The following is a 24,972-nucleotide window of genomic DNA, read 5'->3' as shown; positions in this document are numbered from 1 at the left end:
GCCCATTGCTCTCCCTGACCAAGGCCCTTCTCCCCCGATTGCTCCGTTTGGCCGGGCGGCCAACTCTAGGAAGAGTCTTGGTGGTTCCAAACTTCCTACATTTAAGAATGATGGAGGCCACTGTGTTCTTGAGGACCTTCAATGCTGCAGACATTTTTCGGTACCTTTCCCCAGTTTTGTGCCTTGACGGACAATTCCTTCGACCTCATGGCTTGGTTTTTGCTCTGACATGCACTGTCAACTGTGGGACCTTATATAGACAGGTGTGAGCCTTTCCAAATCATGTCCAATCAATTGAATTTACCACAGGTGGACTCCAAGCAAGTTGCAGAAACATCTCAAGGATGATCAATGGAAACAAAATGCACCTGAGCTCAATTGAGTCTCATAGCAAAGGGTCTGAATACTTATGTAAATAAGGTATTTTATTTTTAATAAATTAGCAAACATTTCTAAAAATCTGTTTTCACTTTGCCATTATTGGGTATTTTGTGTCGATTACTGAAGTTTTTAATTTTATTTTATTCATTTTAGAATATGGGCTGTAACATAACAAAATGTGGAAAAAGTGAACAGATCTGAATACTTTCCTATGGCACTGTATGCATTCAATGCTCTGATGCATGTCGTGCTCAAATCTCTGACACCTGAACCGTGATGTGGACAATTATTGTTTTAGGAAAGTAAAACCCCCCCCCAAAGTATGCTACATATTGAAACGCAAGGAATGGTGTTTTGGTAATTTTTTATATACTGTTTTTAAGGACACGTAAATGTGTCTCATTTGGCCAATATAACTTGTTTATTGATGGCCCTGGCTGCCCCAGTTCAGAATCAAATGGATGTCCGTTAAATTTCTCAAATTGTCTGGTAAATTAAAATCTTCCCGGTCACATTGTTCAGAAACTCTGGTGTCGGGTACAGAGATGAGGTAGTCATTCAAAAAATCCTGTAAACACCATTATTGCACACAGAGTGAGTTCATGCAACTTATTATATGGCTTGTAAAGCACATTTTTACTCCTGAACTTATTTAGGCTTGCCTAAGAGACAACTTATTGACCCAAGAGATTTAAGCTTTTTATTTTTAATACATTTGTAAAAATGTAGCCCACAGCCCCAATATCCCACCAGTCATACAGGAAGGATTTTATTTTTTTTATTTTACCTTTATTTAACCAGGCAAGTCAGTTAAGAACAAATTCTTATTTTCAATGATGGCCTGGGAACAGTGGGTTAACTGCCTGTTCAGGGGCAGAACGACAGATTTGTACCTTGTCAGCTCGGGGGTTTGAACTCACAACCTCCAACGCTCTAACCACTAGGCTACCCTGCCGGCCCAGATACTAACATTGTTGCTGCAGATTGCCCAGAATGACCAGTTAGCTGTGTAAACTCGTCAAGCCCCAGAACCACCACTGGCTACTGGTCAGGCCCCAGAACTACAACCACCACTGGCTACTGGTCAGGCCCCAGAACTACAACCACCACTGGCTACTGGTCAGGCCCCAGAACTACAACCACCACTGGCTACTGGTCAGGCCCCAGAACTACAACCACCACTGGCTACTGGTCAGGCCCCAGAACTACAACCACTACTGGTCAGGCCACAGAACTACAACCACTACTGGTCAGGCCACAGAACTATAACCACCACTGACTACATTGTCTCCTCATCCTTTAAGGACACACTCATGACCTGGTCAGCTCAAAGACTTTGAATCAACCTTGCACACTTAGTTTTATTGGGGAAAAGAGCTGTATTTATACACTACTAGAGTAGCTGCCTGTTGTATTACGATTGCTTTCCTGTAACTTGGTTATGCTAATTTCTGCTTGTTACTATATTTTGGTGGAATTGCCCATTGTTGATATGCTGTAAGTGTGTGAATGAGATTAAAACATGAACGCATATTGAAAAACTAGTTGGCGTCGGCTATTCAAACAATTCAAACAAGAAGAATAAAACAATACAAATGAACAAGGGCTACTTATATTCAAACCAACAGTCTTTATAGGCATGACTGTTGTACACACTTCTAAACAAAAATGCTCAACTTACTAAATTCCTATTTACAGGTGGTTTAACCTCCAGCAAATGTTATAAAGGCAGCCATATTGGATTTGAAGCAAAAAAATCAAAGGTCATCTGTGTTTGGCCCTTTGACTTAATTGCAAGACTCGGGGCTATAGATACATAATCACTTAAGGAACCTTGGACACAAAAAGTTTTTATTTCTATGTCTGAGCCCACTTGATTTCCGTAGAGCCTATTACAATAGCCACAACATCAACATATTTGCAACAGTATGCATTATTTCCAGGCATGACCATACAGCACTGAATGAGTGCAAAAAGTTTACATTTACCATGATGAGTTTATATTTACGCCTATTGTATCTGTCTGTTTACAGGTATAATGCTATTTATGTGTGTATGGCAGACAGCTGACTACTTGTATAACAAATTTGAGCAATATCAGAGCTTGTAATATTGGGTTACATAGCTTTGTGGCCACTCCCCCCTCCAGCCTGGCATTATTCTGCACTGTTTGAGTTAAGGGGTGGTGCCATCAATGTAACCACTTTTGCAGTAAAACATTTTTACACAAGAATCCATTTCATAGATGGGAGATATGGTTGTGTTTTGTTATACTATTGATAACTTCCAGTTTTTTAATAGAGTTTGGCTGACAGTTCCTCCCACGCAGCTTTCCTGCCAACCGCTGAATAATTAGCCACGCAATACAACACACCCCAAATCATGTTGTTGGTTTAATATGACTGCGATATGTGAAATAAGGCAAATTATGTTTGTTGAAATCATAAACCGTATGGTTGAAATAAAGAATTCAGCACATTCAAGTAAATAGTAAATCAATCAATGACCAATGTTGACAAATAAATGGGGGCGTTAACTCATTTGACAGGTTTGACAGCTAACTTGATAACTAATGGCTATACTAACTTCCTCATTCTGATGGAATGACAATCGACCATATCATCGACAGGCAGCTAAAGGCGTACCTAGCAAATTTTTTGCTAGTTATTAAACTAGGTTGTCAGTATGGGCTAGTTCGTTTTGCAAGGCACGGTGCTCCGGGTAGGCGGAGTTTGGTCATCTTAGACTTTTCCATTGGTCCTTAAATGCAATCTTCATCCTCCTGGGCACCGGGTCATGCAAAACGAACTAGCCCAATGTGTAAAACTGCCTTGTTGCTGTATCATGTTCCGATGTGGAATGACAAGCCAAAGCAAGGGCCTTGTTTGAGAATGAATGACTAACATAGCTAGGTTAGTAAACTGTTTCTCCAACAGCTGTGTAGCTTATGGAAAACGAGTAGCTAGCTAGTAGCTGGTCTCGATAGCATCGCACATCACTATGAGTTAGCCATGTACATATAGCAACAAGGTACACATGTAATGTTAACCGAACCTAATAGCCAACTTAGCTAGCATTAGCTCACTAATGCTTTTAAATCATTCAGACTCACCTTATCTATTGGCGCAGGGCGGTGTGCGGCCAAAGAGCGCGCCAAGGACAAGACAGTATTGAAATAAAATCCTCTGGTTCCTGTTGCCTTCGCAGACATTTTTATAATTCAACACAAACAGGTAGTAAGAACATTTTACAGCGCTTACCACTGCGAAGAGGGCAAGCTAACTAGATAGCGGACACCAACAACTACGGCGAGCACGTGAGTTCATACGGCGCAGTACAAGGTCATTAGAAAAATGCGTTGTTAATGGTAAGCAATGATCAAGGTTTTGAAGTCAAACAATTTGAGAACTCGAATGTTTCTCAAATCATGTCGGCTGAGAACCAGAAATTGAAGAATTATATAAGATTAATTAAATGTCAAATGTTCCAGTTGGGTTGACAATGAATAGGGGATTATAAAAAATAGGTTTGAAGGCTCATGTGGTCACACAAACATCTTGATGTGGGAGGATGCAGCTTTAGGACCTTGACGATAACTACTCCTGTTATCTTATTCTATGGTATTATGGTCTGCAAACAATACTTCAGTTGTAAGATGCCCAAAACACTTTAAAAATCACTGCAAAACAGACTCAATCATCTTGTATACAATCCTTTACACTCTTTAATGCACACATGGCATATTCAAAATCCCAAACGCAAATGTTACAAATGTCTCTCAGGCACTACAATCTGCAATGGCTGTGCATGGTCTTTCAATAAAATATGCTTACATAAGATCTTGTCTTTGAGCATAAAAAATAGATGCATCTTACATTGGGCAGACCATGACAGTGGCAAATGTATTGTTTCATTAAAAATGTCTATTAGGTTTTGGAAAAGGATACATCAAGACATCTTAAATAAAAATTGGTGTCCCCACCCCCTCCACTAACACTACTAAGAAAATATGTGTGAACTAATTGTAAATCTAAGGGCATTTATACCTACTCGATAACTGTCAGGTAACATTACCAGGCAATATCTCATCACATTGAATTACTCAAGGCTGTATTACAAAGATGATCTGGTAAGCTATACTGTCAACTAGTACCAGTAGATTTGATAAACATCTCAGCAAGGCATCATTACAATGTGTTACTGTCTATATCAAATTAACACTTTAAAAACAATGATTAGGTGTTATTGTATCATACTGTAACTCAGTGAGGAAAAACTGACCCAGCTAAGACATGCAACATGAATCATTTCAATTTTAGACATTAGTAGCACGAGAGATGTTACACCAGCTTTCTAAAACCATCAAACTACATTTGCAAGCACAAACAATCATTATGTAAATATATTTCTGATGTTTCACATTTACAACTGCAAAGTCCCTCACCATCTCAATCTTGGTCAGTTTTTATGTAATTCACTTGAAAAGTTTTGGTTCATTCTGCAGAATGTCTGAGTATACTGTACAACATGTTCATCTCTGTAGTCGACAGACACCAAAAAACATAGAAATCCTATTAAAAATACTATTTAATTAGGATTCTCATTCTTAATTCTATGCCAAAACAGGGTTATGACAACCATAGAATAAGAATGAATAGTAATTCAAAACTGAGTTCTTATTTTAACAATTAATATTATACTACTACATACAGTGCTGTGAAAAAGTATTTGCTCCCTTTCTAATTTTACTGAATGTTATCAGGTCTTCAACCAAAACCTAATACAAGATAAAGGGAACCGGAGTGAACAAATAACAACAATCACTTACTTATTTCATGAACAAAATTATGCTGCAACACTGAATGCCCCTCTGTGAAAAAGTAATTGCCCCCTTACACTCAATAACTGGTTGTGCCAGCTTAAGCTGCAATGATTTCAACCAAACATGTCCTGTAGTTCTTGATCAGTCTCTCACATCGCTGCGGAGGTGAAAAAGTAATTGCCCCCTTACACTCAATAACTGGTTGTGCCAGCTTAAGCTGCAATGATTTCAACCAAACATGTCCTGTAGTTCTTGATCAGTCTCTCACGTCGCTGCGGAGGAATTTCCATGCAGAACTGCTTTAACCTCTATGGGATCAGTGTCCCTAAACTGGGGCGGTTGTTGCTAACGTGAGCTAATGTGACTAGAATGACAACAGCCAACTTTCCAGGACATAGACATGTCTTATATGGGCAGAAAAGTTAAATTATTGTTAATCTAACTGCAGTGTCCAATTTACAGTAGCTATTACAGTAAAACAAAAATACAAAAAATAGCATGCTATTTATTGAGTGCACAACAACAAAATACTTATCACAGCAACTGGTTTGATACATTCACCTCTGAAGGTAAATAAATGTACTTACATTCAGTAATCTTGCTCTGATTTGTCATACTGAAGGTCCAAGAGATAAAATGTAGCATAGTTTTGTTTGATAAAATCAATTTTTATATTAAAAATGTTGGAACTGGGTTCTACAGTTTGAACCCCTGTTGCCTCTTGTGGCCAACATCTAAATGACACCTAGACTCCTATGTTTGACCGTTGGTGTAAGGTTCTTACTGTGGAGTGCCTGGTTTGGTTTTTGCTAGGCATATACAGACACATGACCTCCAAAAAGTTGACAAGTTTGCCATAAAGAACCTGGAAGCACCTGGATGATCATCAAGACTCTTGGAAGCACCTGGATTATCATCAAGACTCTTGGAAGCACCTGGATTATCATCAAGACTCTTGGAAGCACCTGGATTATCATCAAGACTCTTGGAAGCACCTGGATTATCATCAAGACTCTTGGAAGCAGGGCCAGTCCATGCTGTTCTGCCACCCTAGGCGAGACCAAAAAATGCTGCCCCTCTCAAAATTAGAAGTCCCAGTAAGCAAAATGTTAAATAAATAAAATAAGTACATATTTTTTGTTATTTGTAAACTCAGGTTCCCTTTTGATTGAAGATCTGATAACATTCAGTATTAAAAAAATATATGCAAAAATAGAGAAACTCAGAAAGGGGGCAAATACTTTTAAGGCACTGTACATATAGTAGCGCTCTACCATAAAGATATCTCTGAATATTATGACATATAAGGCATTGTGTTGCAATTGCACTCAGGTATGTAAAGCGGATGAATTTCAGACCCGCATTAAACCTGAAAAACAACACCCATGTGACACGTGAACAGGCATGTCTGTTGTAGTGAAATCATGTGTATGAACGACGGCCTCCACATCTCTACCAGACCCATTTCACTGGGTCACACCATCGTGTTAAATATACAACATGGTCTTTGGAGTTAAAAGCCTTTGATCCTCCTCCTCTCTCATTTCAAGTTTTTTTCCTTTGATTTACATCACATTATATTGGGTTTTTAGCTATAAGTATTGTTTCATCTTTGATTAATGTACAACATAAGATGTTAATAATAGCAATTAGTGAACTGAAGCACTGTCGGTCTAAGACACTGCTTTGGAATGATACAATGTTCCCATTATTCCAGTCATATAGGCCAAATCCCTCACCCTACCCATGTGCCCTTGCTCACTCCCCACTGTGGATATAAAGAAGAACAGAGGATGTAGGTATAAACAATATGATAGTAGTATCCCCAATAGGATCATAGGCGAAGTGCACTCATCCCCAGATTGTTTACACTTATCATGGCTGCATTTCATTCCAACTGACTAAAGCAAACAATGGCAGGGGACAGAGACCAACTTTTTTGTAATGAAATATAACGAGCCATATCAGATCTGTAAGGAGGTAGCAAGTCATGGATAACCTAAGGATAGGGCAGAGGGATTGGGTTTGGAATCAGGCCATTGCCCCGCCCTGCCCGAGGGTTCTCCACTCTGCTGGTTGTCACGGAAACGTGATCTCAGTCCGTCTTCCAGACTTTGTTAAGGACCTTCACCACCTCCTCGTAGATTATGAAGACAATGGCTACGTCCATACACACCCTGCCCAGCCTGGGGACTGTACCCTTATAGAACCTGGGGAGAGAGGAAATAATGAAGGAAGGAGGCAAAGAGCAGACAGGATCAATACAATTATATCTGATACAAATCGATGAAAATGAGACAGGAGGTCAAAGTTAGTGTGTACAGAGACACTTACGCTTTAGGGCCCTCATGCTTCATGATCTTGACGGCACAGTCCAGGGTGCTTTTGTACTTGTGAGCCTCCAGACCCTGTTAGTAGAGAGAGTGACAGGGTTTAACTAACAAAACAATAGTATAGTAAAAGAGATTCAATTCACTGCAAGTGACCAGGTCATTAATAATGGTGGTGTGTACCTGCATCCTGGTTTTGATGACATCCAGAGGAGTGTTTCCAAACACACTGACAGCTCCAGCGAAGGCTCCGAATGCTCCCGTGACCAGAGGGTTAATGGCCTTGTTAGGATCTTCACCTAGGGAACAGAGAGAGAGAGACAGAGCAGTGAGACACTCTGGAAAAACACACACACAGGAGAGAAGGGTTCAAACTCAGTTGATCACACACACACACACACACACACACACACACACACCTTTGTACCAGTTCCTTAGAGATGTCATGACGTAGAAGCGGATGGCCTGGTTGGATCCCTGTTTCAGTACCGTGGCTGTCAGACCCTGGTACGTCCCCCTCAGGCCTAGAGGAGACATAGATAACACAACACATCAACACACAGGTCAGGCTGCCTTCTTAGAAATTCGTAGGCGAGCAAGTGAAACTACACTGCCATCCGTAATAATTGGCAAACATGCAATTATTGAAAATAAATAAATAGATGACGTACGAGCAAGATTAAACTTCCATTGGGACATTAAACTGTATTATCTTATGTTTCACCGAGTCGTGGCTGAATGACGACATGAATATCATACAGCTGGTGGGTTTTACACTGTATCGAAAGGATAGAACAGCAGCCTCTGGTAAGACAAGGAGTGGCTGCCTATGTATATTTGTAAACAACATATTTTGTACAATATCTAAGGAAGTCTCAAGGTTTTGCTCGCCTGAGGTAGAGTATCTCATGATAAGCTGTAGACCACACTATCTAACTAGAGTTTCTCTGTATTTTCCGCAGCTGTCTGCATACCACCATACCACCGATGCTGGAACTAAGACCGCACTCAATAAGCTGTATACCGCCATAAGCAAACAGGAAACGCTTTAATGCAGGGAAACGTAAATCCATTTGAACAAATTTCCACCAGCATGTTAAATGTGCAACCAGAGGAATACAATTTATAAAAATTAATTTAAGAAAACTCTAGGCCACCTTCACTCCACACACAGAGACAAGTACAAAGCTCTATCCTCCATTTGGCAAATCTGACCGTAATTCTATCCTCCCGATTTCTGCTTACAAGCAAAAATTCAAGCAGGAAGCACCAGTGGTCGGATGAAGCAGATGCTAAGATAAAGGACTGTTTTGCTAGCACAGGCTGGAATATGTTCCCGGGATTCTTCCGATGGCATTGAGGATTAAACTACATCAGTCACTCGCGTCATCAATAAGTGCATTGATGACGTCGTCCCCACAGTGCCTGTACGTACATGCCCCAACCAGAAGCCATGGATTACAGGCAACATCCGCACTGAGCTAAAGAGTAGAGATGCCGATTTCAAGGAGCGGAACTCTAACCCGGAAGCATATACGAAATCCCACTATGCCCTCAAACGAACCATAAAAAAGGCAAAGCGACAATACAGGACTAAGATCGACTCGTACTACACTGGCTCCGACGCTCATTGCAGGACTTGCAGACTATTACAGACTACAAAGGGGAGCACAGCAGAGACCTGCCAAGTGACACGAGCCTACCAGATGAGCTAAACTACTTCTATGCTTGCTTCGAGGCAAGTAACACTGAAACATGCATGAGAGCATCAGCTGTTCCAGACTACTGTGTGATCACGCCAATGTGTATAAGACGTTTAAACAGGTCAACATTCAAAAGGCCAGACGGATTACCAGGACATGTACTCAGTGCATGCGCTGACCAACTGGCAAGTGTCTTCCCTGACATTTTCAACCTCTCCCTGTCCGAGTCTGTAATACCAAAATGTTTCAAGCAGACCACCATAGTGCCTCTGCCCAAGACCACTAAGGTAACCTGCCTAAACAACAACCAACCCGTAGCACTCACGTCTGTAGCCATGAAGTGCCCTCGAAAGGCTGGTCATGGCTCACATCAACACCATTATCCCAGAAACCCAAGACCCAATCAATTTGCATACCGCCCTAACAGATCCAGATGATGCAATCTCTATTGCACTCCACGCTGCCCTTACGCACAGAGATAAGAGCCATACCTATGTGAGAACGCTGATAATTGACTACAGCTCAACGTTCAACACCATAGTCCCCTCCAAGCTCGTCACCAAGTTTAGGACCCTGAGACTGAACACCTGCCTCTGCAACTGGATCCTGGACTTCCTGACGGGTCAACCCCAGGTGGTGAGGGTAGGCAACATCTGCCACGCTGATCCTCAACATGGGGGCCCCACAGGGGTGTGTGCTTAGAGTCCCCTTCTGTACTCCCTGTTCACCCACAACTGTGTGGCCAAGCTCGACTCCAACAGTGATAGGCCTGATCACCGGCGATGATGAGACAGCCTACAGGGAGGTCGGCAGTGACCTGGCAGTGTGGTTCCAGGATAACAACCTCTTCCTCAACGTCAGTAATACCAAGGAGCTGATTGAGGACTACAGCAAAGGGGGAGGGGGATATCTGCAGGGCTGGAATGGAGCGGGTCAAGAGTTTAAAATGGTCCACACACACTTGCAGTCGTGACGAACCCCTCAAGAGGTTGAAAAGATGTGTAATGGGCACTCAAATCCTCAAGTTCTAGAGCTGCACCATTGAAAGCATCTTGACTGGCTGCATCACTGCAACACCCACGAACGCATGGCGCTACAGAGGATGGTGCGGACAGCCCAGTACATCACTGGAGCTGAGCTCCCTACCATCCAGGACCTCTATATCAGGCGGTGTGAAAGGAATGCCCAGATGATTATTATTATTATTTTAACTTCGGCTACCCAAGCCATAGACGGTTCTCTTTGGTTCTGTACGGCAAGCGGTACCAGAGCATCAAGTCTGACACGAACAGGCTCCTGAACAGCTTCTTTCCCCAAGCCATAAGACAGCTAACAAAATGGCTATACGGACTATCTGCATTGATCCTTTTATTTTTACACCGACTCTGCACACTCACAGGACTCTACATACTCACTCACAGACTGACACTACAACAGCTACATGATGGATCTGTGGACACCACACCCTCTTCTTTCTGTGGTTCAGGTGGCAGCAATGTTCCATCAAAAAAAGAGGCACTGAGCACAAACTTGAACGTTGTGAAAATTCTGTGCAACTTCCAGCACACATTTACTGTGAACACTGAGGCTATACCTGCTTTAACTGGCCAAGTAGGCTACTGTGACTATTTGATAATAATGTAGGTCTACCAGAGTGGCCTATCATTAAAACAATGGAGAAAATGCATCCATAACATTTCAACATGGAAATAGCTGTTCTATCATTCAACCTACAGTAGCAGCCAATGTGCACATGTGGCTACATGCAGCTCTTGCTTTGATCTCAAAACAAGCTCATCTACTCACGACCGTTCATGCTGTAAACACAGTCCAGTTTAAAGTAAATTGCACAGATCCATATATGGCAATGGTCTAATTGCATATATGCCTACTGCAGCTCTGATTGTTTATGCCACACCGGTCTGTTTAGAGTACGGGCTGAGTCTTGCATGTCAATGCAATAGAATCCTACTCCGATGCGTTCTGCCTACAACAAAATCTCTTGTATTGTTCATTTTGTTTTGGTATGTTGCATTGAAAGTGGTTAATATTGCATTGATTTAATCACAATTGCCACAGTAAAGGAAAACATTGATAGGGTTAACAGGGAAAAAAAAAACCTCTAGAACAGTGGTCACAAAACTTTTCCTTGTCAAGATCACTTTGAGTCAAAAAGCACGCCAAGATCTACCGCTCAGATTTCTTTTTAAACATGACTTAAAGAAACGGAAGCCTGTGCATCATTAACCAATTAAAAACAGTACTGTAGCAATGAGGTTTGTGCAGTAAGCTATAGGCCCAATACATTGTCACCACATATTGGCTTTGCTCTTTCGGGCCATTTTTTGGAGGTAGGCTATATGATCACACCGGTAATAGATCGTTTGATGTATTACTTATGAGTCACAGCTGAGTGAGCATACATTTAAATAATTAGCTTTTTATTTTACTGGGCTGATGGTGCCTGCATCTAATGGTCAGTCTCAGTGCAGAGAGAACGCAGCAGACTGAGGGTCCCCCTCTCAACATCCCTCCGCTGACACTGACCAAAAAGGTAAACCGTCTTCCAGCTGATGGCGAAACTCGAGTCGCACCACATCATTTTTTGCCTCATGCACAAATTCAAGTTGTTACTCCTATGAACAGAGAAAGTGAAATATTCCTTGAGCAAGCTAATAATAAACGCAAGCCTATAGATACATTTTCCTACTCATTCATTTCTGCTACAGTGCTTGTTGTAGCGATGAGTTGAAATAGGAAGAACGCATATTTTATGACTTATAAAATTGTTGAATACAATGTGTTGACAGTGCCGAATAAGAACTTAAACATGAACAGACTCATAAAAACAGCAGCTCTTTGCTGTATTCGTTGACAGCCTCTCTCTAGTCACGGTTTTAAACGTTTTGAAATCTCACAGTATCAACTTTGTTGTAGCCTTTCATGCCTGCTACGTTACTGCAGACACTAATCTCAGATTACCAGCAGTAGGCCTATAGAGCACTTGATTAGCTCTCCGGGCCCGCCGGTAAGGCAGAGTTTGTACCTTCAGACACATGAAATGGTTCAAAATGGCAACAGTTCACCTGATTCGGGTGCGCCTACAAACAGCCCCAGACAACAAAAAGAAATAGGAACAGGAATAGCTTTATGTTTGGGTTTTTTACAGAAATGTTTGCCGATCGACAGGTTGGTGACCACTGCTCTAGAAAGTTGAGTGAAGTTCAATCTCGTGCTTCTCTCTGTGGGCTGATATTTATTCTGTGCAGCAGTCCTGGGGGAGCTGCAAGGCAGTCTCGGGGGAACATTGGGTGGCAGTAAACTCAGTGTCTGTCTCGTTTCCTTACCTTCTGTTCTGACGATCTCCCTGACTCCATGGAAGAATCCCCGGTACTTTGGGTTGGCTGACGATTGGTCATGGATAAACTTTACCTGAAATGACAAGAGGACAACACAGATTCAAGTTATATGCAGACCTTTGTTTTTTCAAACTAGTAACGTCACACACCGATACATGCAGATAACGGTTTAAGATTTCATTAAGTCATTTAAGACACACACACCTTGACCGTCTCCATGGGGCAGACCACCACCACAGCCTCAGCCACTCCAGCCCCCAGCCCACAGAGAAGACCCCGGGTACTGTCCAGTTTCCCACTCTCATCACGCATCTTATTACTGAGGAACTCAAACACACCAAACCTGATAGAGAGAGAGAGGATGTCAGGGACATATTGAAAATGGACCGAGGCAGAGGATGAGGCAGAGAGGGACAGTGTGATGTGTGTGTGTGTGTGTGTGTGTACCTGACAGCTGCTTTGGGTATGGAGCCATAGAGCAGTGAGCTGAGCCCTCTGTATAGACCTCTCACCCCATGACCGTCTACCGTCTGCTTCACACAGTCAACTACAGGGAGGGTAAGGAAGAGACAGAGAGAGAATCAGAGAGGACACAAAAACATACACAGTCAACTGCAGATATTTCAAATCACTTTTGAGTTGTTGTTTTTTTGCATGGTGTTTTGTGCACGTTACCTGTGGGACATTCAACGGTATTTTAGCAAATAACTTTGCATTGTACGGGTACAGGAAACTGTTAGTGAGAGTCATGGTGCTCGCAGCTACAGTTAAGTCCAGGAGAGTGAACTCAGTACTGACTGACAAACATGTTGTTTCAGACAGACTCCAGGACAAAGTTCAGTGACTCTGAACATACAGATAACACGGCTAGGCTGAACACAAGTAAACAAACAAACAAACAAACACACACACACACAGAGGAAGCTCTGAAGTTCTCAGGAAAGTCACTGGAACTCACTAGCAGTGTAGTGGTGTGGGGGCAGTCTGTTATATCTGGAGTATTTCTCCTGTCTTATCCAGTGTGAATTTAAGAGCTCGCTCTCTCTCAAAAGCCAACTGACATTTACTCCAGAGGTGCTGACCTGTTGCACCCTCTACCACACTGTGATTATTATTATTATTAGACCCTGCTGGTCATCTATGAACGTTTGAACATCTTGGCTATGTACTGTTATAATCTCCACCCGGCACAGCCAGAAGAGGACTGGCCACCCCTCTGAGCCTGGTTCCTCCCTTTCTAGGGAGTTTTTCCTAGCCACTGTGCTTCTACATCGGAATTGCTTGCGGTTTGGGGTTTTAGGCTGGGTTTCTGTGTAGAACTTTGTGACATCGGCAGATGTAAAAAGGGCTTTATAAAAAAATTTGATTGATTGAGCCGCTGTTTTAATACACAAACATTTCCACTTTGGACCTCTCCTATTGATTTACAGATCCCTTGCTCGGCTTTTTATTAATCTGACATGTAAGGCCTACTGTAAGGCCTCATGCAAACAGCTGCTGACACCCACACAGTATTCAAAAGCATGTTGTGTCTCAACGATGGCGGGCACAACACAAAAACCTCAGATGAGGTAAATAAAATATGGTCTAAGCTACAAAATATGCGAATATGAGAAGAATCTAAGTTAATGCGTTTTTGGATAATTGACAATTCCTATTTAAAAAAAAGTGGAATTCAATAAATGATTAAACAGTTTGACAACCCTGTTTTTTTTTAGCTTTTAAATTATAACAAACTCAACCATTTATCTTTTCCAGTGATGAAGACATGGATGTTTCATGGTACGGTGGGCTATGCAAAATGGGTCAACTGAATGTTTTGGCATTCGAGTCCAAAAAGTCACTTTAACCTTCTTTCCTGGGTAGACGTGTGGAAAGTTTTTGTTTAAAACAAATGGGATGCTGTCAAAAAAACAAATATTTCCCCCTCCTGTTTAGGAGCAACTGTTGGCAAGATGTATCAGTGCACCAGGTCTGGAACCAAGAGGATCCTTAAACTTCTTAGGGCTGAGATCCCGCTAACGGGATCGATATGACAGCCAGTGAAAGTGCAGGGCGCCAAATTCAAAACAACAGAAATCCAATAATTAAAATTCCTCAAAATATAGAAGTATTTCACACCATTTTAAAGATATATTTCTTGTTAATCCCACCACAGTGTTCGATTTCAAATAGGCTTTAAGGCGAAAGCACCACAAACAATTATGTTAGGTCAGAGCCAAGTCACAGAAAAACACAGCCATTTTTCCAGCCAAAGAGAGGCGTCACAAAAATCAAAAATAGCGATAGAATTAATCACTAACCTTTGATGATCTTCATCAGATAACACTCATAGGACTTCATGTTACACAATACATGTATGTTTTGTTCGATAAAGTTCATATTTATATATTTTTTAAATCGCAGTATACATTGGCGCGTTACGTTCAGTAGTTCCAAAAACGTCTGGTGATTTTGCAGAGAGCCACATCAATTTACAGAAATTCTCATAATAAATTTTGATGAAAATACAAGTGTTATGCATGGACCTTTAGAATCACTTCTCCTTAATGCAACCGCTGTCAGATTTCAAAAAAGCTTTACGGAAAAAGCAAACCATGCAATAATCTGAGTACGGAGCTCAGAGACCGAAGAAGCCAAAAAGATATCCGCCATTTTGTGCAGTCAACAGAAGTCAGAAATAAAATTATAAATATTCACTTACCTTTGATGATCTTCATCAGAATGCACTCCCAGGAATCCCAGTTCCACAATAAATGTTTGTTTTGTTCGATAATGTCCATCATTTATGTCCAAATAGCTACTTTTAGTTAGCGCGTTCTGTAAACAAATCCAAAACTCACGAAGCACGTTCACTAGTTGCAGACAAAAAGTCAAAGAGTTCCGTTACAGTCCGTAGAAACATGTCAAACGATGTATAGAATCAAGCTTTAGGATGTTTTTAACATAAATCTTCAATAAAATGTTCCAACTGGAAAATTCCTTTGTCTTCAGAAAAGCAATGGAACGCGAGCTAACTCTCACACGAAGGAACGTCATGAGCTTGTGGCAATCTGCCAGACCACTGACTCAAAAGAGCCCTTACGAGCCCCTCCTTTACAGTAGAAGCCTCAAACAAGTTTCTAAAGACGGTTGATATCTAGTGGAAGCCTTAGGAAGTGCAACATGACCAACATCCCACTATATCTTCAATAGGGAATGAGTTGAAAAACGACCAACCTCAGATTTCCCACTTCCTGGTTGGATTTTTTTCTCGGGTTTTTGCCTGCCATATGATTTCTGTTATACTCACAGACATCATTCAAACAGTTTTAGAAACTTCAGAGTGTTTTCTGTCCAAATATACTAATAATATGCATGTATTAGCAACTGGGACTGAGTAGCAGGCAGTTTACTCTGGGCACCTTATTCATCCAAGATACTCAATACTGCCCCCAGCCATAAGAAGTTAACAGCTTCTACCCCCAAGCCATGAGACTGCAAACAAGACAGAAAATTAGCTAATCAAACAGCTACCAGGACTACCTGCATTGACCCTTTTTTGCACTAACTCTATGCACATAACTGGACTCTACCCACGCATACTAAAACTGACAACCCAATACACACACTAAATTTACATTTACATTTACATTTAAGTCATTTAGCAGACGCTCTTATCCAGAGCGACTTACAAATTGGTGAATTCACCTTCTGACATCCAGTGGAACAGCCACTTTACAATAGTGCATCTAAATCATTAAGGGGGGGGGTGAGAAGGATTACTTATCCTATCCTAGGTATTCCTTGAAGAGGTGGGGTTTCAGGTGTCTCCGGAAGGTGGTGATTGACTCCGCTGTCCTGGCGTCGTGAGGGAGTTTGTTCCACCATTGGGGGGCCAGAGCAGCGAACAGTTTTGACTGAGCTGAGCGGGAACTGTACTTCCTCAGTGGTAGGGAGGCGAGCAGGCCAGAGGTGGATGAACGCAGTGCCCTTGCTTGGGTGTAGGGCCTGATCAGAGCCTGGAGGTACTGCGGTGCCGTTCCCCTCACAGCTCCGTAGGCAAGCACCATGGTCTTGTAGCGGATGCGAGCTTCAACTGGAAGCCAGTGGAGAGAGCGGAGGAGCGGGGTGACGTGAGAGAACTTGGGAAGGTTGAACACCAGACGGGCTGCGGCGTTCTGGATGAGTTGTAGGGGTTTAATGGCACAGGCAGGGAGCCCAGCCAACAGCGAGTTGCAGCTTTAAACACTCACCACATACAGTATACTGCTGCAACCTAGTCACTTTACCCCTACTATGTACAGTACCAGTCAAAGGTTTGGACACATCTACGCATTGAAGAGTTTCTTTATTTGTGCTATTTTTTACATTCTAGAATAATAGTGAAGACATCAAAGCTATGAAATAACACATATGGAATCATGTAGTAATCAAATAAGTGTTAAACAAATCAAAATATACTACAACATTCTACAGCGATATGACATTCCATCTGGTTTGCACTCAGTGGGATAATCAATTGTTTTTCAACAGGACAATGACCCAACACACCTCCAGGCTGTGTAAGGGCTATTTGACCAAGAAGGAGAGTGATGGAGTGCTGCATCAGATGACCTGGCCTCCAATCACCCGACTTCATCCCAACTGAGATGGTTTGGGATGAGTTGGACCGCAGAGTGAAAGAAAAGCAGCCAACAAGTGCTCTGCATGTGGGAACTCCATCAAGACTGTTGGAAAGCATTCCTCATGATGCTGGTTGAGAGAATGCCAAGAGTGTGCAAAGTTGTCATCAAGGCACTTTAAAGAATTTTAAATCTATTTTGATTTGTTTTTGGTTACTACATTATTCCATATGTGTTATTTCACAGTTTTGATGTCTTCACTATTATTCTACAATGTCGAAAATAGTACAAATAAAGAAAAACCCTTGAATGAGTAGGTGTGTCCTAACTTTTGACTGGTACTGTACATACTACCTCAATTACCTCGTACCTATGCACATTGACTCGGTACTGGAACTCCCTGTATATAGCCAAAAAATGTTTTACTTATTATTTTTATTCATTGCATGTATTCCTCATGTCACTTTCTATTTAAATACAATCTTTAACTCTGCATTGTTGGAAAAGGACCCGTAAGTACGCATTTCACTATTAGTCTACACCTGTTGAAGCATGTAGCATGTGACAAATAACACTTGATTTGAGATACCCACCGATGCCTTTATATCTGGGAGGGTTGGCCTTCTCATCCAACTGCAGCTGAGTCTTCACATACTCTGTAGGGAATGTAATACAGATCTCTATTCCTCCAGCAATACCACCTAGAGAGAGAAAGGGAGAGACAGAAAAGTTATGGTCGTTAGGCGGATCTCTATTCCCCCTGCTCCATCTGGAAAAACAGACAAGTTCAGTTAAAGGCTTGTGTCTTCTCTGCTGTGGCTGAATAGATGGCATCATTTTATGTATAACGTTATTACTACATTCACAAATAAAATACAATATAAAGTATCATCAGTGTCTCAAAAACGGATGTATTTTTATATTTTTTAAGTCCTCTTAATCAGTTTCTCTGTAACTGTAGTTTTATCGGTAACCTCCTGGTTCCACCTTAACAGCCGGAGCTCCACACATCTGCAGTTGAATGGCTAACAGAAAAGAGGGCTCTGATTGGCTGAGCTGGGATTCTGTCCACAGGATACGCCCCTCTCCTCTGATCAGTGGGGGTGTGATTCCACTGACAGAGAGAGTTAAGACGTCAGCATGTTTCAGTTCGGAACTCAGCTAGCCGAACGAGTGTGTTCGCATTACTCCCTTAATGAAATACCTTTGCTTGAAAAACGAGAAAAAGTACTGCTTGTCCATTTTGAGACGCCGTAGCCAGTATACACTTAATATATAACTAATCTAAGAGAACAAGAAATCTGTCATTTATTTTGACGTGTTTGCCGAATAGATCTTTCGCGCAGTTTTTACATCGAACTAAGATGTTTGGTGAATGAAAACGAGTCGTCTCTCGTTGAATAACAACAGAAACTTTATTGAAGAATCCCTACTGTTAACTAATCACCGACGAGGGGGCGTAGACTTCGGCTCCAAACTTCGGCTTGCCTCCAGAAAAAAAAGTGGTGAGCCCGAACAGCCGAAAAACCCTCACCGAAGTCCATACGAACAAAGACGTCACAAAATATGCACGAACTCTACCGAAACTGTTTCGGCTGAGAAGCATGTGGACGCCTCTCACACAGAGTCGTCATAAACCGATAGAGTTTGTTGCTGGCAACAAACCAACTTTGGGTCAAGGGGCAACTCCATAAGAGCTGAGCAAACTGTCTTCCAAGTTCTCAAACAGTTATGTGATAACATAGCATGCTCAACCACATATCTCTAACCAGTTAACTGAACAATCCCCATTTGAAAATCTGTTTGATTTGAAGTGGGGAAAGCTGACCCTAATGTGTGTGTGGGAAACGTCCTGGTTGAGTCTAAACATCAACCCCATGCTGATGCTTCTGAAAGAGACATTTGTTGAGGCTCTGGACTTCAGCATGCCTTTCACCTCTCCACACAAGCATGCAGGGTGGTCAGTCCCACACAGGAATGGTCATGCAACACTTCATTATCCACAAGCACACACACAATTAGTCCCTCTTAGTAGTGGCATGTGGGTAAATATATTTCTTTTAATCACTTGGGAAGCCCCCCCAAAAGCTATATTACAACCTACACTACATGACAAAATATGTGCACACCTGCTTGCCGAACATCTCATTCCATAATCATGGGTATTAATATGGAGTTGTTTCCCCTTTTGCTGCTATAACAGCATCCACTCTTCTGAAAGGCTTTCCACTAGATGTTGGAACATTGCTGCGGGGACTTGCTTCCATTCAGCCACAAGAGCATTAGTGAGGTCGGGCACTGATGTTGGACGATTAGGCCTGGCTTGCAGTCGGCGTTCCAATTCCTCTCAAAAGTGTTCGATAGGGTTGAGGTCAGAGCTCTGTGCAGCTCAGTCAAGTTCTTCCACACCGATCTCGACAAACCATTTCTGTATGGACCTCGCTTTGTAAACAGGAAAGGGCCTTCCCCAAACTGTTGCCACAAAGTTGGAAGCACAGAATCATCCAGAATGTCAATGTATGCTGTAGCGTTAAGATTTCCCTTCATTGAATCTAAGGGCCTTTGCCAGAACCATGAACAAACTGCCCCAGACCATTATTCCTCCTCCACCAAACTTTACAGTTGGCACTATGCATTGGGGCAGGTAGTGTTCCCATGGAGTTTGCCAATCCAAGATTCATCCGTCAGACTGCCAGATGGTTTAGCGTGATTTGTCACTCCAGAGAGCGCGCTTCCACTGCTCCAGAGTCTAATGGCGGCGAGCTTTACACCACTCCAGCCAACGCTTGGCATTGCACATGGTGATCTTAGGCTTGTGTGCGGCTGCTCGGCCATGGATACCCATTTTATAAAGCTCTAGAGGAACAGTTCTTGTGCCGACGTTACTTCCAGAGGAAGTTTGAAACTCGGTAGTGAGTGCTGCAACCGAGGACAGGCTATTTTTACACGCGTCAGCATTCGGCAGTCCCATTCTGTGAGCTTGTGTGGCCTACCACTTCGCAGCTGAGCCGTTGTTGCTCCTAGACATTTCCACTTCACAATAACTGACTTGTTGGAAAGGTGGCATCCTATTAAGGTGCCACTTTGAAAGTCACGGAACTCTTCAGTAAGGACATTCTACTGGCAATGTCTACGGAGACTGCATGGCGGTGTCCTCGATTTCTATATACCTGTCAGCAATGGGTGTGGCTGAAATAGCTGAATCCTCTAATTTGAAGGGGTGTCCACATACACTATATATGCAAAAGTATGTGTTGAGAATCTTACGTTGTTTGCTCTATAACCTGTTAGGCCTATGTATCACAGTCGCAAGGCATAGGAACTAAGGCCAAGGAAATAAGACACAGTGTTAGAATAAATTCAACCACACCTTTGTTTTATCACAAAACTGGAGTGCAGCCTCTGTCCGTTGAAGTCCACAAAGCATATTGCATGTAACAAATAGTTACATGACCTACAGCACCCTAACCCTAGACATCCATATTGCCTCCCACAATTTCCAAATGTTCCGGCTTAACAAGTCTGCATGTAACAGAACACTTTAGTTCGGCATAGTTCCTCTATGTCACTTCCTTAACCGCTTGAATAAAAAACAAACTAGTAGCTTGCAAGATGGAGATGAGTGGTTCTTTTTAATGAGTGCATTTCGCAAGTGGCTAATTTACATAAACTAGCTTCACCTAAAACCACTTTCTGGCATGTGTACCTCGTGATTTGTTGGGAGAGTTGTCTGTCTGAAGTGGGTCCAGCCCAGAATTATTTTTCTTCCCCTTTTCAAAAAGCTGCCTAAAGAGTGTTTTTTTTCTCACAAGTAGGCTCATATGTTCATTATCTTGTTATTACACAATAGGCTAGAAATTCTGTCCAGTGCCTGTCATAAACGCTAGATGTTTTATAATTAGACATGTCCAATTGTTTCCTCATAACAGGCCAGTCATTCATTCCCTACTATTCTAAGGAAGCAGGTGTCAGCTGAATTACAAAAAGCCACACAACCTGAGAGATAAGAAGCAAGCCAAACGACTGCATGTTTCGCAAGATATAACTTAATCTGGGTAGATGAGGGTGTGTTGAGTGCAATAATAATGCTCAACAACATTACTAATTCATTTTACAGCACATTTTAGTAGGTCTCAGAGTGCTTTGCATTCAAATGGGGGGTAATCAAGTTCAAAAAGTGGACTGAAGAGTGATCATTGAAGGTAAATTATAACCCCCGACCCGCCAGCATGCGCCCCCGGTCTGGTGAAAGGGTGTTGTAAACCAGCTGCATGTGTGCCATGTGTGAAGCGGTGTGTCTGTGCAGGAGTGTGTGTGTGTGTGTACAGGAGTGTGTGTGTGTGTACTCTCTGAACTGCAGAAGTGTGTGCAGTTTGTGCTGTGTCATCATGGCTCATGGATTCAGGCACACAACACTGTACTGCACTGCAGGCCTCAGCCCCCTGTCAAGCACTCACACTACTGGGTGAATCTCACTGGTAGTGTAATAGGTTCCCTGTCATCTCCTTTCCTTCATCTGGTTTGATTGGGAAAGCACTTCCTGGTAGACATCCATCATATTGCTCTCATCTGTCCTGTGAGTGCAAATGAGCAGGCCCCGTTAGCTTACAATTTACACCAGGTGAAAGCGTAGTTGCTTGACAAGGATAGGCTGATAGACATGGGAAAACAGGGCTGAAACATGTGCCAGAGAACTAAGATAGACAAATGGTTTCTATCACCTGATAGGAGAGGATAGTTCTACTATATCAAGGAATTGGAATGGATCAGTGTTCACTTGTTACTCTTGCAAGAAGCAAGATACAGAAGCAATTTACGCAAACAAATGAGTTATCAACCATGAATCCCCTCAATAATGCGGCGCCATGCATTGTCCCAAAAGAGACAAACTAAGTAGTGCAACTGCATTCAAGGATCCACGTGCAGCAACGGTTCCATCTAAGGACCTTACTCATCAGGCTGCATGCAAACCTTGACACGCCTTACTAGGGCTACACATCTCTACACAGCTGTGGAACACAAGGACATGGTTGGCTTGGATTTTGTACCTCTGTAGCCTAGCTTTACAGTGTCCGGCACATCCCACTCAGTGCTGTGAGAGGAGTCTGCCAAACTCCCATTCATCAGCCATGATGACCACACTCTGCTGGACTAAGGGAAAGGGGGCTTTGGTATGATCATGGGGTCAGGAATTACCAGAGAAAAGGACCATGACACATCTAATTAACTCTACACACCCTGGAACTGACGACTAGAGCAAAGCATGTGTCCTTGTAGAACAGGAGTGATCTGTCTTGAAACCCAGACCAAAAAAAACAACCATGATTTGGAGGATTTTAACAAAATGTTAATCGTAGAATGGTCCTTTGGAGGAAGGATTGTTGACACATTTTAATCTAACAGCATAATTGAGAAATAACCTGTTATTAACCTAAGTTTTCGCCATACCAAAGCCCCCATAATATTTTTGTGTGTAGATGCTACAAAGCAGACAAGATTGTCATATTGCTCTGTAATAGTAGTAGTAGTTCTTACATTAATTTGAATGTTTCAAAATATAAAAACGTGAATATTGAAAAAACAAACATAATTGAGTCAGCAAATCTTTCAATACATTGTCATAGTAGGCAATGTAACCAATCACAGCCCTCCTTCATTGCCCACTCTGGAACTTTAATATGCCCATAGACCAGCATTTCCCAAACTCGGTCATGGGGACACATTTTGTTTTTTTGCCCTAGCCCTACCCAGCTAATTCAAATAATCAAAGCTGGATGATGACTTGAATCAGCTGTGTAGTGCTAGGGCAAAAACCAAAATGTGCACCCCTTGGGGTCCCCATGACCGAGTTTGGGAAACACTGCCAAAAAGTATATTATGTTCAACAATATATTTCTTTAAATTGCCAAGTCAAACATTTTATATATTCATGTTTATTTTACTATACTAATACATTTATGTAAGAACGTTTCTATTGAAATCAGTATACTACTCGTATTACAGAGCAAGCGGTAAAGCTTCATATGACACACATTTTAGCTTTGTTGCGCCAACATGGAGTCTTAAAGGAGGTCTGGGTATGGCCAAAATGTAATAAATATGCCAACTTTTATTCATTATTTCTTTATTATGCTTTTAGATACAAATGTCAAATATATGTCAACAATCCTTCTTCCAAAGCACCATGCTATGGAATACATTTTGTGAAAAGAGGAATAACAGATCGCTCACACAGACAAGTTGAATCAAAGGTTAAAAGGGCAAATTGATAGTTCAACAGATGCAGCCAGTTCTCCTGAACTATAGTCGAAATGAGGTGTGCACTTTGGGAGTGCACAATGTGAAGAGAATCCAGGCATAGACATTGCAAACAATTGAATACTGCCTTGTATTCCTAAAGTCTCATATGCATTCAATAATTATCATATTGCAGCTCCCACACACACACACGGCAGGCTGCAGATTCATGCCACTCCTCAAGTTCCACAGTGCATGAAGACAGTACATCGTACTCAAAGGGTGACTAGTTACTTTTGAATCACAAACCTCCCCCATCAGTCACAAAAAACAAGGCATATGACCAGATACACAATATCTCATGCCAAAGCACATTGGATACTTACTTGCCACTGGTGCCGTTTTAGAGGCGGTTTGGACACCCTGTCGAGCACAGCACATAATTGTGTTGCTATATTGTGATCAAATGTGCCTTACTCCCTAGCAACGGACACGTAGTTCATGAAGAAATTAAGAAAAAAGGCTGAATAGATTAGTAGACTTAAATAATGATTTACTACACTAACAAAGTTCACGTTGCCTCCCATGGCAAGCTCTATACAGTAGGCAGGCAATAGTGTTGAAATATCTTGCTACAAACTGACTGCCACTACAAAAGTAAAAAGAAAGTCCTGTATAATATATTGTATTGTCACAGTGACAATGATTTGCATTGTTACAACGTAACAAGACGCTATAATGAACGCTGCCTGAATTGTGAAGCAATATCAGCAGCCTACACAAGGAAAGATGAATGAATGTATCCTTACCTGCTAGAATGGCTTTGCCAGGGTGGGTGAGTTTGGCTTTTCCTGCCTGGGCGGCAGCGGCCAAACAGTGGGGTCTGTGGAATGGACTCACAAATGTGGGATTCCTGGACATATTGGCAACAATCGGCCCCCCAAAACAACCAAGAACTTGTTCACTTCTAGGACGACACTCTTTATCCCTCCCGATCGTCAGCCTCCGTGCACTCCGGCGCTTTGTGTACAAATTGCGCCTCGATCACACCTACAGCGTATTGATGTGCGATCACTTACAAAGGCGATGATGATAATTGAAAACCGCACAGCTCAAAAGCTAATGTGTCCTCCACTTTTGACAGTTGAAGTTCACTCGTGCATTGCAAGTGTTCACAGGGCGGGGCTTTCACCCTTCCACGTAAAAAGAGAACGTCTCCATATTTTTCACAAACAAACCAGATTTAAGGTGGAACGGGAAATTCCCTCAGCTGCTTTGATTAGCCCTGTAGTTCACTGTGCCATAGTCCAGACAGAGTAACTGCAGCCTCCCCTAAAGAAATATATCAGTCAGTAGTCTCGTGTTATTCATAGTGGCCCCATAGCCCTTGTTGGCCTCTACCACCACATTTATAAAACGTTTCCGACATTGACCTCTTCAAACAACCTGTACATTTCTTAGGGTGGCCTGGTATGTAGGTATACACAAAAATATTCACCAATGTGACCCTCACATTGGGCTTAAAATAAATAAATA

The 24,972-nt window shown here is 42.1% G+C and overlaps 2 protein-coding genes across 4 annotated transcripts in view; both read right to left on the bottom strand.

Annotated features, from left to right (window-relative positions):
- pi4kaa (phosphatidylinositol 4-kinase, catalytic, alpha a) overlaps window positions 1-3,679 on the bottom strand; it is a 39,805-nt gene extending 36,126 nt beyond the window's left edge. For both annotated transcript variants that reach the window (XM_064942297.1, XM_064942298.1), the window contains exon 1: window positions 3,494-3,679. In XM_064942297.1, the coding sequence (XP_064798369.1) occupies window positions 3,494-3,592 (99 nt within the window). In that variant the 5' untranslated portion in view covers window positions 3,593-3,679. The remainder of the gene's footprint in view (window positions 1-3,493) is intronic.
- Window positions 3,680-4,080: 401 nt separating this feature from the next.
- On the bottom strand, window positions 4,081-24,619 carry slc25a1b (slc25a1 solute carrier family 25 member 1b). 2 transcript variants are annotated; one of them, XM_064942294.1, is made up of 9 exons: window positions 24,246-24,619; window positions 17,793-17,900; window positions 13,043-13,142; window positions 12,800-12,938; window positions 12,584-12,668; window positions 7,953-8,057; window positions 7,717-7,832; window positions 7,538-7,611; window positions 4,081-7,413 (listed from the first exon to the last, which is right to left on the bottom strand). In XM_064942294.1, the coding sequence occupies exons 1-9, from the start codon at window positions 24,355-24,357 to the stop codon at window positions 7,299-7,301; spliced, it is 954 nt and encodes a 317-aa protein (XP_064798366.1). In that variant the 5' UTR covers window positions 24,358-24,619; the 3' UTR covers window positions 4,081-7,298. The 2 variants fall into 2 exon arrangements, with proteins under 2 accessions (XP_064798366.1, XP_064798367.1); XM_064942295.1 differs by lacking the exon at window positions 24,246-24,619 and adding an exon at window positions 23,823-23,892.
- Window positions 24,620-24,972: the final 353 nt, after the last annotated feature.

The sequence above is a fragment of the Oncorhynchus masou genome, chromosome 28 (assembly GCF_036934945.1).
Source record: "Oncorhynchus masou masou isolate Uvic2021 chromosome 28, UVic_Omas_1.1, whole genome shotgun sequence".
Classification (NCBI taxonomy): domain Eukaryota; kingdom Metazoa; phylum Chordata; class Actinopteri; order Salmoniformes; family Salmonidae; genus Oncorhynchus; species Oncorhynchus masou.
The sequence above is the reverse complement of the archived record's forward strand: the minus strand, read 5'-3'. Positions and strand labels throughout refer to the sequence as shown.

Bases quoted from the DNA above. Each gene is read 5' to 3' on its own strand.
- slc25a1b (XM_064942294.1), bottom strand. From the start codon at position 24,357: ATGTCCAGGAATCCCACATTTGTGAGTCCATTCCACAGACCCCACTGT. The intron at 13,143-17,792 runs GTGGGTATCTCA...CCCTCCCTGTAG, and splicing joins TCCCAGATATAAAGGCATCG to TTGACTGTGTGAAGCAGACG. The intron at 12,669-12,799 runs GTGTGTGTGTCT...TTGTCATTTCAG, and splicing joins GCCCCATGGAGACGGTCAAG to GTAAAGTTTATCCATGACCA.